Source organism: Barbus barbus (genome assembly GCF_936440315.1).
Source record: "Barbus barbus genome assembly, chromosome: 28".
Classification (NCBI taxonomy): domain Eukaryota; kingdom Metazoa; phylum Chordata; class Actinopteri; order Cypriniformes; family Cyprinidae; genus Barbus; species Barbus barbus.
The window spans coordinates 7,719,719-7,738,461 of NC_136756.1; the positions used below are offsets into that span (position 1 = coordinate 7,719,719).

At 36.5% G+C, this 18,743-nt stretch overlaps 1 protein-coding gene across 2 annotated transcripts; it reads right to left on the minus strand.

Moving 5' to 3' along the window:
- Positions 1-1,689: 1,689 nt before the first annotated feature.
- Positions 1,690-17,756, minus strand: slc25a37 (solute carrier family 25 member 37). 2 transcript variants are annotated; one of them, XM_079382756.1, is made up of 4 exons: positions 17,474-17,756; positions 8,043-8,271; positions 7,044-7,100; positions 1,690-4,903 (listed from the first exon to the last, which is right to left on the minus strand). In XM_079382756.1, exons 1-4 carry the CDS (start codon positions 17,642-17,644, stop codon positions 4,356-4,358), a joined length of 1,005 nt encoding a protein of 334 aa, XP_079238882.1. In that variant the 5' UTR covers positions 17,645-17,756; the 3' UTR covers positions 1,690-4,355. The 2 variants fall into 2 exon arrangements, with proteins under 2 accessions (XP_079238882.1, XP_079238883.1); XM_079382757.1 differs by lacking the exon at positions 17,474-17,756 and adding an exon at positions 7,201-7,325 and having other exon boundaries at positions 8,043-8,087.
- Between the last annotated feature and the right edge of the window lie 987 nt (positions 17,757-18,743).

Genomic DNA, 18,743 nt, shown 5'->3' on the forward strand with positions numbered 1-18,743 from the left:
ACCTCAGAAAAGGATGTACAGATGACTCATGATTTTGATGGATGGAGAATAATGTGCCTGCCGCATGTTTTTGCTCTGTGAGGGAATGAACATACACTTAAGACCTGGACCCTTGACCTGCTTTATCTGTGATGTAGGATAAGCGTGTGCAGATGAAGCGATTGGGACGGTTATGAGGACATTTCAGCACAGGATGATGGACTATCTTTTTATGCCTCCCAGATAAACAACCATCTCAGACAAGAGCAAACAAAAACACCAAACAAGGCCCAAGCGGTGTGTGGGGAGTGTGTACGTGTCCTCAAACATGTGTCACAACTGGAGAACAGAGGACGCTGTTTTCCTCGCAGGTCTGCTGGAGAGATGCAGCCAGACTGACAGAGTTTCTGTCCATCATGACCTCTCAGGCTTTCATCAGGTGACTAATAACAAACAACAATGCATTAATTGGCCAAGGCCTTAAAAAAAAAAAAAAAACACTTCTGCATATTTCTTACTCAAGTCTGTATTGCCCAAAGTATGTAAAGACACGGATATATGACTTTATGCCACATTAACATGGGATTAAAAGCATATCTAACATTATTATTTTCTGACTTTATAAGTGAACTTCATGGAAGCCTGTTTAAAAAGCAAAAAAGTTTTTTTTAATATAAAATTTGTTTCTGAAAACCTATATTTTATTTCAGCTTGTTGCCAAGGCAAAAAAACGTGTCTCATTTTTGTTTACCCTAAGCTGAAGTACTAAAATAACAAACTAAATATTTCAAAAATAATAAAATATTTTATTACAGTTGCATTAGACACGTATTTTGTTGGACCCACATTGATTGTATTTAGTCTTAAAAATCACTTTTATACAAACCAGGATTTATACTGTTATGCTTATTTGACTCACAATACCCAAAAAAAAAAAAAAAAAAAAAAAAATACCCTGTTGTAACAGAAATCATATTCTCTGAACAACAGCGCCCTCTTCAGACAACAGAGGTGCCCTACATCAATGCCTCATTAGTGCACATTTATAACAGTGACACATCAGTATTTGTATCCTTAAAAACCCAATTACACCAATGTCTATTTTCTATTGCAATGGTCAGATGTTTGTTTTTTTAAACATCTACCCTAGTTCTAATCAAACCCCACTCAAATGGCTGGAAATGTAAACTAGACTAAATTGGAGTTCTGTCCAAACAAATAATAATTTCAAACATGTTATAACAGCTTTTAGATAAAGTGAACACAATAAAACCACACTGACAAACATTCAGGTAAAACTCAGTCAACTATATACTTAGATCTACAGTCTTCTCAGAATAGTTTGTATAGGCCAAGTTATTCAAGAATTTCATTTAATACTTGTCACCTTTGGCATTTTAATTGTTGAATTTTAATTCATAACATTTATTTTAACAGAATGTTTTAAAAATGTAAACATCGTTTAAACATTTATATACTACGGGAGTGTTTAAAATCTCAAAACAAGTATTTTTGAAACAGAAATAAACAGGTTCCTAGTTTATTCATTTAACTGAATGAACACTGGCATTATTTCTGAAGTTAGTTATTCTTTGTTTATTTTGAGGCCATAAAATGAGCCTTACAATCACTTCCGCTGAATAAGCATTCATGAAAAACATTCATACAATGTTACAAACATACTAAATAAGACGCGTGTCATTTGATCATTGTGCATTTTATTTCAGCTCCAGTGTTTCAAACTGTAGCAGCATTTCCACCAATCAGTTTTAGAGTCTATATTTTACATTTTCATTGCAGTAAAAGACAATTTGCGTACACTAGATGGCACTACTTTTTTTATTTCAAAATCTTCCCACTTCTAAACTGTGCGTACAGAGCGGCCAAGACATAAATTGGTTACCGCAGCCCTTCTTCACTGCAATGGGCAATATCAGAATAAAGACACCGCTCAATCTGTTTCATGTTTTCTCAGAGCATGGTACGTAGTGATGATCAGACAAGATCAATATACACAGAGCGAACGGAATGTTAATATTGGACCCAAAAGCAAAACCTTTAAAAACATACACAATTTAAAATGCTTTCAAATACAATGTGTATCTTAAAACGGCTAATTTTGCAGAGCAAGTCCAGATAAGAAGCATTTTAAAATGCTGGACCCAGAGAAAGCAAACCCATGGGGTTTCCACCGTACAACATGGAGCCAAAGGGCAACAGAAATCGGTCCTCAGTCAATCAAATCAATATCGCCTCAGTTGCATCCTAAAAAACATCGCTATACAAATCTCAATATGTCAAACCCTAACATCATTGCTCCCCAATCCGAAAGGTCAAATGTGTAAATTAGTGATGTATAAGATATACTGTAATGGTAGTGAGTGAATAAGTGAGTAAGATGCTAGTTGAAAGAAAGAAAGAAAATAAACAACAGTGGGCTGGAAACACACAGCAAATCAAGTACTAAACCAATAAGCATTTAATCAGAAGGCAAATAAACAAAAATCTCATTGGACTGGTATTAGGAACGTCCAAACCTTTTGAGATGAAATAAACAGAAGGCAAAAGGACAAAAGTCCAAGGGAACAGGAAGTGAGAGAGATGGGACACAGGAAAGACACAGACCAAAGAGAACCGCTAGAGCTGAACCGGTCAGCTCAGTAAAAGCAGAAACCAGTGCCGTTAAACGATTAAACCGCATCCAACATAAGAGTGTGTGTGTGTTTACATAAATATATATGCATGTGTGTGTGCTGTGTATATATAAAGACACGCATGCATGTATAGATTTAAGAAAATGTTATTTTTTATATATTACATGTATATATTTATTCATATAATTTATATATAAATATTTTCTAAATATATACTGTGCGCATTTATATATACATAATGTGTACTGTGTAGCCTATATTTATGTAAACAAAACCTTTTGGATGCGATTAATCGTTTGACAGCACTATGAAAACCCTTTCGCGCACACCGTCTATTACTGGAAAACATTTCTTCTGAATGGGCGACTGAATCTAGAGATTCACAGAGTCAGCTGCATACTCACAAACAGCTCAGAAACAGAATAAATCTGCTCCCAGACTGAAATAGATTGTCACCGCTATGAAACCTCCCATCTACTTCATTACGGAATAAAGATTTCATTCTGGGTTGGGGATTTGAGCTGCACGCTCTCCATTCTCAGGGTTTTAACAAGCAGAAAAACTTCTAAAGCTGTAAAACCCACTGCATAGATCAGATCTCATAATTATGTCACAGGCTTGACTGGTAATATATAATCATCGTTGACAACTATGTCTTAAACAGCAAAAGAAAAAAAAGTTATCAATTTTGTTTTTTTGAAAATCCTCATTTAGAAATCCTAAGATCTTTAGTGTACTGAAATCAGGCAGTTTGATTAAACTAGCATGCAATTCTTTGGAAATCAAATTTCAATAGTAGATTAGTCAATCTTAAAAAAAAAAAAAAAAAAAAAAAAAGTGAAGTGAAGTGGTCAAATATTTGGAGTTTTCATAGCACAAGTAATCTACTCTTGAACTTTTGTCTGGGTTCGTGAATAAAAATGAGGCTGCGTTTGCTCGTTGTTGTACAAATTCCAGAGGCCAAAACCTCAGAAAAAGTGAGATGTTAATACTGAACCTATTGAACTTCTATTCCTCACAGCCACACTTTTATTTAAGCCAAATTAAATATGCCATCTTCCCTGACTCCGATCAATATGCATTAATATTTTCTTGATAAAACACATCAAGGTTAAAAAAAATAAAAATAAAACAGTGCATCCAAATAGAAATGGAACCAAAAAAGCAAAGCTTGAAGCTCAGGCAGCTTTCATAGATGATTAGGCGGCAACAATAACAATAATAATAATAAAAATTGGTCTTATTTATCTTGAACAACACAATTCAGGAATGTCTTAAATTATAAAATACTAATAATAAAAACAAAGTAATAAAAAGCAAACTCTCCTGAACCCCTAAAATTGTCAAAAGTCCAGAAAAGCCAATAATAAAAAAAAAAAAAAAAAAAAAAGTTCTACCGCACCGGTTTGTTGTGTCGCTGAGCAGACAGTGTGTGCGCATATATAAATACAGAGGCACACCATCACGCTCAATCATAAATTACCTTCCTGGTTCAGACACGTTTACAAGAAACATGCTGTAGTGTGCAGCGTCCATACATTCTTGTAACATTAAACTCTTCCAATAAGTTAATACGTTAGCAATAAACAGAAGCTGCTGGAGTGTCTACTGCATGAGAAATGAGTATCTACTTTCCCCTTTGAGACGAAGGAGTCTTCTGTCGTCCGTTGATCTTCACACTCACTCTTTGGATGGGCTGAACAGATTCAGTGCTAGCGGGCCTCATGTAGGGCTGGCCTTGTGAGCGTCCCTCCTCAGTTCCTGGATGTGCGGTTCCTGTTGGGTCAGAAAGTATTTGAAGAACTCATACACGGACCAGGCAATGGCCGTAGACGGCATCTGATAAATCACCCGCGCTCTGATGCCTTTAAAGAAGGCCGGCACGCCACCCAGCCGGTACACTGTCCTGAGCGCATTGACCATGCCGGAGAGATGTCCGCTAACGCGCGCGGAGCTGAGCGCCACGTTCTCCTGCGTGTTTAGCAGCGTCTTGCACACGTCTAGCGGAGTGGTTATGGCAGCGGACACGGCGCCGGCCGCCGCTCCGGACAGGATGTGCGTCTCGGGGCGGTACTGGCGCTGGGGGTTAAAATGTTCCTGCATGTATTCATATGTGATGAAGTGGACGGCCTGGAAGGGGATGTTCATTGTCAGCTGAGTGCTGTAGCTGCGGTAGAAGGCGGCCAGTCCTTCCTTGCGACTGACCGTCAGGACGCAGTCATACAGGCTGCGGTATGGGGACTTATACATCTGCATCCTCTGCTTCACCACTGAGAGAGACAGTGAAAAAGATTTGATGTAAAACTGTATAGAAAAGTATGAAAATGCCCGTCTTTGCAAGTATCCTCATTTAGGTCTTAAGGGAAAGTAAACAGCTGAGAAAGAAAATGCATGTGTAACAGTATATTGGATCCGGATGTTCGGTCTTAAAGGGGAAGCTACCTATTATTCCTCCTGTTTGTCATTCATGTTAATCAAATAGTGAGAGAAAAATCGCTCACTGTTCTTGACTAAACTACTTTGTAACTTGGTAAAGCGTTTATAGATTCATTTACACAATGTATGTGGCATTTCTTATTTATTGTAGTTTTTGTCCCATTGCTTGTAATTAGTTGCTTGTCTTCAGTGAGCTTGAGTTTCTCTTTTCTATGCTTGTATTAGTTTTTCTGTTATATTGACAGTGGTGACAAGAATTATGAAAATTTTATGGTTTCAAAAACTTTGATATCATAAAATAAAAATAAATATTGTGATGTATATAGACTTTTGAACAGTGAGATTTTTAATGTTTTTTTAAAGAATTCTCTTCTGCTCACCAAGCCTGCATTTATTTGATCCAAAATACAGCAAAAGCAGAAATATAAATAAATAATATATATATATATATATATATTTAAAATAACTGCTTTCTATGTATTTTAAAACGCATCATTACTCCGGTCTTCAGTGTCACATGATCCTTCAGAAATCATTCTAATATACTGATCTGTTGTTCGGGAAACATTCATTATTATTATTATTATTATTATTATTCAGGACTCTTTGATGAATAGAAAGATCTAAAGATCAGCATTTATCTGAAATAAAAAGCTTTTGTAACATTATACACTTCAAAAGCTTGGGAGTCGGTGTAATTTTTTATTTTTTTGGGTTGAAGTTGATCAAAAGTGATAAAAAGACATTTATAATGTTACAACAGATTTCTATTTCAGATAAATGCTGTTATTTTGAACTTTCTATTCAAATAAACCTGAAAAAAAAAACTACAATTATTCAACATGATCATATATATATATATATACTTTTTTTTTTTATTGAGCAGCAAATCAGCATATTAGAATGATTTCTGAAGGATCATGTGACTGGAGTAATGATACAAAAAAAAATCAGTTTTGAAATAACAGGAATAAATTACATTTTAATATTCAAATAGAAATAGGCTTGGTGGGCAGAACTACGGTGGCTGAGAGAGCTCAACGCGCTGCAACTTGACAACAGGTGCTGCAAATGCTCACAACACAACCAAATAAAGATTTTCTTTTGCACCGCGTTTCTTTATTTGGTTGTGTTGTCAGCATTATAGCGCATGTGTTGTCAAACTGATGAAGTTGTTTTCTTATGCAGGTGGGGTTTTTTCTCCTATTTGCACCACATTTCTTTATCTGGTTGTGTTGTGAGCATTTGCAGCACGCGTGTTGTCAAATTGATGAAGTTGTTTTTTTAATTTGCAGGTGTTTTTCTATTTGCAGCACGTTGAGCTCTCTCGGCCCCCGTACAGAACAGACGACTTTAAAAAAAAAAACATTAAAAATCTTGCTGTTCAAAACTTTTGACTGGTGGAGTATATCATAATCGTGATAGAAAATTACTCATATTGTGACATAAGATTTTGGTTATATCACCCACCCCTATCTGCTAGTATTATACTGAAATCTGCCATTAAAGAAAGTAACACATCATTAAAAGAATTTCTTCACAAAGACCACACAGCCATTTCAGCCAATTGTCAATACTACAATTGATATTGTATATTAACTGTTTTATTAATTACATATTGTACAATAATGATAACTATAACAACAACTGACTTGATTTTAAGGACATTTTTGTTTCTATTGTCTAGACCAGGGTTTCCAAAGAGGGCTTACTGAAGGAAATGCAGGAGGTTTGTGAGATGTTGAAAATAAAAAATGTTGGGAAAAAAAAAAAAAAGATAAAAAGTAAATCAGCTAACAAAAACCTGAATCCCTGGATAAAATCTTAAATTAATGTTAATGAAATGTGGAATTTCTTGGGCAAATTCAGCTACATATCTCTTGAAAACCCCAAAACAAACCACTTTAAAGTGTACTTATAACAGTATTAAAATATAAGATTCATTATTGACTGGTATTGACAGTAGAAGAATACCTTCTGCTGGGTTCATGATGGCATCATGGAGGACAGTGGCAACACTTCCTGCCACACCTGAAGTGGAAAAGAGAAGAAAAATTATGTACATCATATCAAGTCACAAAATGTTAAAAAACAGAACAGAAACTCATGTGCTACATTTACAATGTCCTACACAACAGACATAGGGGCACTCCAATTTCCATTCCTTTTCCTCAAAACGACGCCACAGCGGACACACAACAAACCTGAACCTGACAAGTTATAAAGTCTTCATCTCTTGCTCTTCAGTTCAGAGTTCTGAAAAAACGGAAATTGGCTGTTAATTTGCTCACTCTCAGGCCATTTAAGACATAGGTGACTTAATATATAACTTTTTAGGCTCTGAAAGTGATTGTAGCTGTGGACTTGCATTTTATGAGTCACCAAGAACTGTGATTTTTACCTAAATATCTTTTTGTTTTTTTTTGTCTTTTTTTTTGCCTCAGGCAAACGGTCCGAAGTGATGCCTGGTTATCAAACGAATCATTCTTTTGAACAAGCTCATTTTATGAACCAGTTGAACCAGTTCACCAAATCAGACTGAATCGTTTATTCACTTTATATGTTTTAGACATGTAAAACACGTGTTTTACAAGATATCATTATCTTCAATAATATAATTACATATATGTGATGCCATTGCATGATTACATAAACTGGTGAATCAGTTATTGGAGCCAAATGCAAACTGTCTGAAAGAACCAGTTTGCAGAAAAGAATCAGCTTTCCCGTTTTCCTATGAATTACAGTTAATAACAGTAAGTAATGATCAGCTTCTTGCACAGACCAACCGTTTCGCTTCATGAGACCTCAGGAGCCATGATATTAATTTTGTGCTGCCTGATATGCTTTTTTTTTTTTTTTTTTTTACTCACAAGTGTCTTAGATGGCCTGTGGGTGAGTGATTTAACAGCAAGTTTTCAATTTTGGGTGACCTATTCCTTTAAGACCTCACAGAATAATCCCTTCTCCTACCGTTAGCAATGTGACTGTTGCCTCCGTTCTGTATGACATCACTAAGGCTGAGCTTGATCCGCTCATAGCAGGCGAAATACAGTGCGTGTGCGGGACCGGCCCCCAGCACAGTGATATTGAGGCCCCTCAGGGGCCGAAGGAGGCCCTCTGTCTGTACAATCCTCTTCAGTGCACCGTACACACTGCGGTACTGAGCCTTTGGGTCTGGCTGTAAACTCTGCATACGTGTCTGCGGACAGAAAGACAACAGCATATAAGCCTATCAACCATAAAAAGAACAACACTTGATATGCAAAACTACATTTACAAACAAAGTTTAGGAACTAGACCAAATCATGAAGATCAGTTCTGGCATTCTGTAGGCAGTTTCGCCTCAAACTAATTTCTGATGTCATAGTGTTTTATTCAATTTCACCAAAAAATAAACCCTAAAAATAGACCACGTCTGACAGAAACAAAAAGGATGGTTAAATTGCTAACAAAAAAGGGAAGGAAATACCATCAATATCTAGACAGAGATAGAAGCGGTCAATCTTTCTGCTTACCCAACATTTCAGCTCAGTTATAAAAACATGCTTTGTTTAATGTGAATGATTTGGCAAGAATCCTCATAACACACAGGCTGAGGGGCACAGGATCCAAACTATCAGAATAAACCCTGATCCACATACTGAAGCTTATTCTGCCCGAAAACCGCCCACTCAGACATGAAGAGCAACAAAACCAAACAGTTTTTTGCTGCCAATACTTCTGGAGGGAGTATTTTTTATACTGGCTTCCCAGACTTTTTGACCACATATGAATATTACTCAATGTTTTAAAAATCATTCTGATTTACACTAATTGTCTAATAGTGACTCTGAACATTTGGGAACAATTTCAAATGAGTCGCTAAAAAGAACTCATACAGTATATGGCTTGTTAGAACATTTTTCTCTATACATCTGCAATATCTAACCGTTACAGCATTTGAGACCGTTTTATAACAGAAGCAGATCTAGACTGCAACATGTATATGATGCAAGACAATGGAGTGACAGAATCATTGAAGTCTGTCTGTACAGTCCATGTAAAACAAGTTTAAACCAAACCAAAACACTTTTTCCCAATCATTTTTCTTTTCCATTCTTTGTCCCATTATCCTTCTAATTCTACCTCTTAAATCTAAATACTAGACTAGACAGGCTGGTGTGACCGGTTACAGCTTACTTTGAACAAGATACTATTACAGCTAATCACAAGGGGTGAATTAGCCCTTTAACTAGAGAACTAGACAAACAGCCAGATATGTTTGAAATGCCCAAATCTTTCATCAGACAATCCCTATCATCAAACAGCAACAGCTACCTGGAATATCCTGGAATAAAGAGAGATCTGCCTGAAAACATTCATTAGGGTTGTTTCAAACAGATTTAACTCCGCATTTCAAACGGTTCTGTAATCTAAACCCACGCTTCATTAGATCAACAATTAAAGCAATGCTTTTACAAACTTCGGGAACTATTTTAGGAATACATTTCGGTGCATTCTGGAGGGCTTTAGAAAATGAAAAGCAGAAGAGCAGATAAACATGCCACAGGAAACACTAAGCCAATGTAGTTTCCACAAATATAGTGACATGTAATGCAATGACCACATTTGAAAATCCAAACTTGAATGGGTTACACTTCCCCTGAGAAAAAAAAAGTGCTAGACTTGAACACTTTTTTTTTTTGCATCCATAAAGCAAAACAATACAAAACAGTAATATTGTTATTCTTACATTGCATTTAAAAAAATCCATAAATAAACACAAATAAATAAAAAAGCAGGAAGGTGGAAAGACTGGTCTTGTCGTGATCTAAATTTCCACTGACATTATATGAGCACTTAAACTGAACTGGTTACTATCAAGCAACTGTCACAGAAGAGAGGTACAAGTCACGACAGTAATGTGTGTGTGTGTGTGTGTGTGTGTGTGTGTGTGTCTTAGGGCTGTGCGATTAATCGAAATCGCGATTTGAGACGTTGCGATTTGCTAATTGCAAAGCCTGCGAAGTGGAGGCGATATTACTCTGTTCCAGAGCATATGCACGACTGCCAGCCTTGAGTGATGGTCTTACTAACCAACAGAGTGAGCGCACCTCCGTTCTCCCCGATCAGCACTGCTCTAGCCAACTGCGTAAACGCCCACAATTTAAAAAAGGGTCAGATCGAAAGTTAGGCAAATTAAAACATATGTAACTTCGAAATGACAGACAACGAACAAAAAAGGTAATTTGCAAGAGCTGTGTCACAACGCATATCAAGAGCTCCCTTATTGGTTCTGCTTTCAGTACTGGAGAATAAGATACATTTTTAGATGTTTTTATTAGTATTTAATTTCACTTGGATGAAATGAAACATTCAGCACTTTTCCCACTTGTTCTTAAAATCCCAAATACTTAAATGAATAAACCAGCCTGTGTAACATGTAATACTTTAATAATTGACTAAAGAAATGCAGTCCTTTATAAAAAAAAAAAAAATAATCTTTCCTGTGAAATTCAGTAATTCTGTAAAAGTAGCAATACCATTATAATCTTCCCTGCAGAAAAAAGTAGAACCCCTCCCAAAACACAATAGAAAATGTAATGGATTTAAGGGTTATAATAGGAATTGTATTGGTTTTAAATGTAAACTATAATGGTGTCTACTGGTATTTGATGCATTCTATTGGTGGGATGTAATCTAGAAGGTGGCAACCAATAGAACAACAGTAAATCCTATTGGAATAATGCCCAAAACAAAAAGGAATTTTGTAATGTTTATGGAAACTATAATAATTTCTGTAATGGTTTCTATTGTTTTTTTTGTTTGTTTTTTCAGCAGGTTAACGATACTCATACTGTGCTGCACATTGACAATATTGAGCTGAAGCTTGACTTTGCAAATTTAAAAATCACAAATCCAATCGCATTTGCAATATGTCCAAAAAAAAAAAAAAGCAATTTGATATTTTTCCCCAAAATCGCACAGCCCTAGTGTGTGTTGTACTCAAGTGTGTGTGTGTGTGTGTGTGTGTGTGTAAATAACGACCTGTTAATCAATTTCAAAATGTCCCGTCCCAAATGCAAAAGCCAGTCTTGCACATTCACACCCTTCTGGACGTGTGAGATTACGACCTCTGCCCTGGCCCACCCATCAGGCATGAGGAGTGACTCACACCCGTCCGTTCCACACCGATTACTGGTAATACTCTGTACCGTAACCAGGCCTAGCATTTAAACCAGCGGTCAACTTTCACCTGCCATTGAAACTGCAGTTTTATTTAGCCTACATACATGTAACATTATTAGCTAATGGTTTAAATAATTGTTTCTGATAACGGTTTTAAAAAAAATGGTTCCGGCCTGCCAGTATGTCAGTGAATTTAAACTAATGCTTGCATAGAGAGTATTGGTGCTATTTGAAGGCCAAGTGCCACTAATGTTGTGTTTTAGTAATGTTAAATAAAGAAGTTAATATGCAAGTATTGTTATTTTTTTCTTGTGGCATCAAGTTTCATGTACTTTCAGAGGTATCGGTACCAACTAACTAGATTTTTGGTATCGTGACATCCCTAATATTATATAGGAGTGGGGGAAAAACACCCACCTACTGTTTTTCCCAAAATAACCACAAGATAAAAATCAAGATCAATTTTTATTGTAGCTATGGACTATATTGACAAGAGTGATGTAGAATTGTTCACCATGAAACTTACTCTGGTGATGTACTGGATAGAAAACGGATTTCACAGTAAATGATCTCATTTTCAGCAGTAAGAAAACAAGTGTTTTAAAGCTTGTCTTTTGTAAAACATCAGTTATATATGATATGAGAACAGTAAGGCCTGTAGATAGGGAGTACGTGTTAAGACCATTTTTTTCTCAAACATAGTCAGTGGCGTAAAACAGCCCCAGGGGGCAATGGGCAATTACTGCATTTATTCTGTTCCGAATATCGAATCCTTTGTTTTTCCATCAAATGTATTCTAACTAGTTGGTTGAATAAAAATACTTGGATTTTATATTTAAAAATTACCTCAAGTTAGGATCAGGAAGCTATTTCGCTAGCCGTTAAGCATCACCTTACAAAATGTTTCCAAATAGGCTATTATAACTTTGTAATTCATTATTGATTATATTCTTTAAAATCCTCAGCTAAAACTGCCTGTACTCCGATTTTGCTGTAAATGTTTAAAGCAAATGGCCTTGTCAGACTGGGGGCATTTTGCCCCATAGGTGGGGTAAAAATGCCCCCTTGGTACAAATTTTTGTTAAAAATCTTATAACATGAAAACTCTGGCATAAATTCTAAACAAAGTCTGAAAAATGTCCAGTCACTTTTTGAACATTTAAAAAAAAAAAAAAATGCAGTCCTTAAGGGGGGCGTTTTCCCCCACTATACCCTATACAAACTCGCAATCACAAAAAAAAAAAAAGGTTCAGAATTGGACGTTTCTCACACAATTCAGATAGCACACAATAGCTTTAAAATAAGTTATGTACCAAGCTATTGGTATCTTATGTACAATATGTTTGGTTCCACTGATATTTGATTGGAGAAATCTTTGCTCTTTGTTTGCCTTAAAACATTCCAACAGGTGCCTATAAATTCTAAAAAAAATTTAAATATGGGATCAAATAGCAATAACACTGGTAACTGCATTTACTAAAGCAATGCATTCAGAATAATATTCTTCCATCATCTATATAACTTTGTGGCACCAGTTACACTGCTATTAAACATTACTCTGGAGCCCTGACATACCTCGATGTAAACATTAACCATTTCAGTCTTCACTTCATGCAATGCACAAAGAGCACAAAGCTTGTGCTAGAAGATTGGACAAAGCAGTAACTCATTTGCATTTGTTGTAATGCGTTTATATGGTGTCAGTATATGGAGAGGAAAAGAACTGTCATTCATCCTGTTTCTCTATTCTGGTTCTTCTGCTATTGCAGCATCTCTCTGAATCACACCCTGTCTCTTACTGTACATGAATCACAATATTACCCAACACTGGCATAGAGAACCATGTGATCTGTAAAAGATCTGTTTCAGTCACAAACTACAACACATTTAAGAGGGTGTCAGACCATATTAAATATCATCTGCAATGCAATTATCTTCCATAATGTGACATTTTAGAGTGAAACCAATTTTGGGCGTAACAGGACATTGAGAAAAATGGAACGTGATATATTCACTAAAAAAGTAAATGGGGTCAATTGTGTGTCACGTCTATATTTTGTAATGGAAAATGAATTAATGGAAAGCCGTCTTGTTTTAAACCGTGAGAAAGAAGCAGCATGTGCACCTCTCTCATTATCCATGAGCATGAATGATTACAGATAGAGACAAGGAGTGTGAGAGTAAAGGTCATAAATGGGAAAGCACACCAAGTGGCCTGAACCGCTCTTTAGATGTGCTTCTAGGTGACGAACCTCCCAATATTTCTCACACACTGGAAATTCCAGTTTCACTACAACAGACACATGGTGCTCCAGTTACAGAATTGCAACATCACATTTACATCAACATCACACTTGTCTGCTTTAAAACGGCCAATTAAATTTAAGCAGTCACTAGTCAACATCGCTAACAAATCTCGGTTTCCCTGAAGACGCTTTGTTCTCTCTTTTTTTCCCCCAAACCAGCTTAGAGGAAGTATTTAAAGCTAATCTCTTTCTGGATGTTTGACAAATGATTTACTGGTCTGTCACTCAAATCATGGAAAGTCTGACACCTTATCTTCTGTTAGAGGGATAATATAACCTACTTCTATAATCTAATATTAGTTCAACATTAATTTAATTTAATGTCCTTTGCTCCGAATTTAACTTGTGTTGTATTTCTGATACATGATACACATGGGATTTTATTGGCTCAATAAATAGTTTATGACTTCAGTGACGTATTAAAGTGTTCACAAAGGAAGATTTTTTAAGTTAAATTTTTGGTCTTTTTATGCCTTTTTAGATAGGACAGTAGAGAGCAGACAGGAAAGTGTTGGGTGGAGAGAGGGGGTGGGATCGGCAAAGCACCTCGAGAAGGGCTTTGAACTCGGGTCGCCGTGAGCACTGTTGCGCTATACAGTATATGCAGCACCGACAAGAAAAGGAAGACTCTTAACAAGGAAAGATTTATTTTAAAATGTGTGCCAAGTTCCTAGAAATATACAACATGTATTTTCTTTATTCGTAAACTTTTATGCTTGTAAGGAAATGCTTACATTTCTTTACTCCAAAAATGTAATAAAACCATCAAATAAAAGACAACGCATTTAACAAAAGATTTAAATATAGTTTTGAAAGCATTTATTCATTCATTCAAATCATGAGTGTATGAATTATTAATTCATTTAGATCTTTGGGGAGCAGCACATCACATTTTACAACCTTAATTATGTATGAATATCAAAAGTGAAGACTTTAATTTTTGGAAATTATTTTTTATATATAGAAACGATAATTATTATTACTACTACTATTTGTTTATATACTTTTTAATAAGTTCATCTATTTGTACTTGATGTGTCAGTTACATTTAAACATATATATATATATATATATATATATATATATATATATATATATATATATATATATATATATATATATATATATATATATATATATATATAATTATTAATGTTTTAAAACAGTTATTTTTTCTGCCCACATGGCTTCGGTTACATAAAAAGAAAAGGTGTTATGTTAGAGGCAAAGACAATTACACTTTTTTTTTTTTTTTTTTTTGCAGTGACAAACAATTGTTAAAGTTAAGTGGGTTCATTTTGATTTCAAGTTGTCTATAATCTCAAATTACAAGTTCAGAAAATATTTCTGCATGTCATGACAAATAATGACTTAATGAACCATCGTGAGAAAGATTCACCCTTTGTCCTAGTAAAGCCGTATCCCTCTGTGATCTCTGACCAAGTTTCATTCTGTGTCTGCCATGGCTAACACACACACACACACACACACACACAAACCAATTACAGCCCAGTTCCTTCCAGGTAATGTCCAGGGTGGTTAGGCATGAGACGCATCTCTGTGGCTATGTGCTCTCCAGACACGTATACGCAGCTCTCAAATGTGTAGCACTATGGCGACCAGCAATCAACTGGCAGCCACTAAGGAAACAATGACAATAGCCAACGCAAGTCTCACAGAATAGATGCAGAGCTCAATCTGGCACAGTGACAGATCACTTTCACTCACAAGCTCCCAAAAAGACAAAGTTAGGACACTTTTGTCCCGCCGTAACAAACTCGAGAACTGGTTTGTGAAGAGAACGAGCTAGAATTCCTACAATAAGGAACTGGATGCAAAGGACTGTTGTGTTCCGGGAACTAGCTGGCAGGCTTATGTTTGAATGAACTGTTGTTTTAAAGCCGGAGCGAGGCTAGCCCAAAGATTAGCGCTACGCTCATGCACAAAAACACCATGGCATTCCCACTCAACATCATGAGACGACACTTTCACCCTGGATAAAATATGTACAATGGGGAGAAACATAGGGGCCTCTATTCGAGGACGCCGTGGCCTAGTGCTCAAAAGATCTAGGCCGCTAACTACAAAGTCTTAAGTTCACACCCCGGGAAAAAGGTGAGCCATAAACTACCACCATTATGACCTCGACCCACTAAACCCAAGATTGCTCAATGATAGACTATCCTTGTAACAAGCATACTAAGGGTCCTATGATTTCTGCAATGAGGAAAACGCAGACGGAATCACGGAATCCAGTCATAAAAACGGAATTTACAGTTTAACGCGGAATGTCACCGAATGTGTCAAATTTTTAATTAATGAAAACTAGGTCATTACACTTAAGTCAAACTGCGATATGGACTAGTAGGCCCTTTTAGTAAATATTAAGCCACAATAGTCAATTTAAATATGAACCCTGCACGTTCTGTGTGATTTCAGCATCTGCCGCCTCACTAAATGAGGATGTAAACTCATGAACAACATCACTTCAAGTCACTTCATGAGCATTTTACTGTTTGATTTGAGTGAAACTAGCGTCACATCATACACAGAACTGTAAACGTATTGATGGCAACCCGTCAAAATAAAAGTTGTTTAATTTGACAGTAAATCCCCTTTGTTTGCCAAAAAATAAAAAGTTTGCTTAATTTTCAATAATTAAAAGAAATTAATGTTTTGTGCCTTCATTTGATAACCAGAAAAATGTAAATGTATACACAACACAGAATTTCTGAGGGGAGGAAAAAAACATTTCATAAGGCTATTTTAAGAAAAAATGAATAAATTAATTTGTTTTTATGCCAGAATTTGGTAACAAAACATATGGTGAGAAAAAATAAAACATTTCATAGGGCCCTAAACATGTAATTTGTTAAACTTTTAATAAATTGATATGAAAATTTTTCATGATTTTAATTAATTAGACATGCTTTTTTATTAATGCAATTTAAATTAACCATTAAAAAGGAGTCCAAAACAAATTGGAATCCAGAAAAATTAAAACGGAAAAAGTGATTATTGATAATGTATGGAAGCCCATTTTCTGCCACAGAATTAAAAACAACTTTTTCATCTTAATTCTTTTTTTTTTTTTACTCTGAAATGTGAAACCAAAATTGTAAAAAAAAAAAAAAAAAAAAAAAAAAAAAAAAACAATATTGGTCAACTTTTTGTTCTAAGAACTGCTATGAAAAAGTTTGATTTGTGAGATATACACTTAGAATTGGTCTCAAACTCAATTCCTGGAGGACCACAGCTCTGCTTGGAAATCTCAAGTGATCCTGAAGACCTTGATTAGCTGGATCAGGTGTGTTTGATTAGGGTTGAAGCTAAACTGTGCAGAGCTGTGGTCCTCCATGAATTGAGTTTGAGACCAGTGGTCTGTGCGGTCAAACAATTAAATCGCATACAAAATAAGTTTGTGTTTACATAATGCGTGTACTGTGTATATTTATTATGCACATATAAGAAGTTATATGAATGAATTTATACATGTAAATAAAAATATATACTGTATTTATATAGACATATTAAATATACACAGTACACACAAATATATTACAAACAAAGCGTTTCATGAGGTTAGCAGAGCTTCTTCAGCAGTGTGGGCATCTGTCAGCAGCCAGACGAACTGAAGCATGCTTTAACTGCTGTCTGGAGAGGAAGTACACTATTTTGAACTCGTAAACAGCACAGAACGGTTAAACAGCAAAAAGCATGGCCGACTGTGCTACTTTAACTTAGTTGTTGTTGTTTTGGACCAATTTGAGAAGGTTTGAGTCATAAGTCATTTGCCATGCTGATCTAGCCTAACTTTGTTTTAGAAGTTAGCTTGACGGCTACGTCGCATAAGCCGTCCAGGGCTGCTAACAGCACACTTGAGACCCTGGTGAATGTGTCCATGCCCTGCTGTCTGCTCTGAGTTACCTTGACCGAGTCCACGGGGTACATGACTGTGTGCTCCAGCACTCCGGCCACGGCGCCCGCTGTCATGTGCGTGCCCAGGGACGCGTGAGCGGGCAAACTCTCGTAATCCTCGTCGCTTTTCACCTCCGACATCTCCAGACTCGCCAGGACCGTCTCGGTGCGCAACTCCATGCGTGAAGGGCGGCGCTGGGAAGGTTTACACGCACGAGTGATGCGTGGAGATGTGAAACGGCACCACAAGCCCGCACATTTTTACCATTACCACTGACAGCGTCATCTCAGCGACGCCGCGACGTCACCGTGACGCAGCGGCCCCGCGCCAGGCGATGAGAGCGGGAAAGTACGAAGTGAAGCTCAAAACTGTTGTGACCATTTAAAAAAGCACGGTGTTGTGGGAAAGCCTGTCGAGTTTTTTTAAGGTGATGCTTCTTTTAAGAAGTGATTTCTAGCCGTTTTTAAGTACATAGGGTAGACTAATTATTATATTCTAGTCGGTTTCGTTTTATTAACTCATTAATCCGGCCTGATTTGTAGGCTACTTTTTTGGCAGGTTACAGTTACGACTCAATTTAGCAATTCGGTTTATTTGATTAACGGGTTGAAAATGATTCATTGATTAATTACTGAAAAGTGTTCAAAAAGTACAAGTATAGGCACCGCATTTGTTATTAAATAAATATTAGTTATACACACACCTTTTAATAATACTCCTGCTTTCTCAATTAAATGGGACCTGTGCTGGCCAAATTAATTAGGCTACAATGAGCAAGTTGTCAAAAATTAGTTTTATTTTCACATTCTCCATTAAAAGTCTTGTGACCATTATTTTTTTTAAAAAGGGCTAGCCTAAGGGCCCCCAGTGGGCTGCCAGGGCAGGACCCCTGAGAATTTGCTAGTTGGCAAAACGTTGGCTCTGCCCTTACTTAACCCCCAGGAAGCCCTCAATAGGCCTACACTATTAATCTACAACAGGGGTGTCCAACCCTGGTCCTGGAGATCTAAATTCCTGCAAAGTTCAGTTCTACTCCTGATCTTCTTCTTCTGGTGTTAATGGTGGTTGACAGACCAACTTAAATAGTGCATTCCCGCCGCCTGGTTCAGGTGTGTTTGATCAGAGTTGGAGCTAAACTCTGCAGGAAGGTAGATCTCCAGGAACAGGGTTTCTGTTTCACTTTAAATCATTGGTCTCAAACTTAATTCCTGGAGGCCCACACAGCTCTGCAGAGTTTAGCTCCAAATCACACCTGCTTGTAAGTTTCTAGTAATCCCG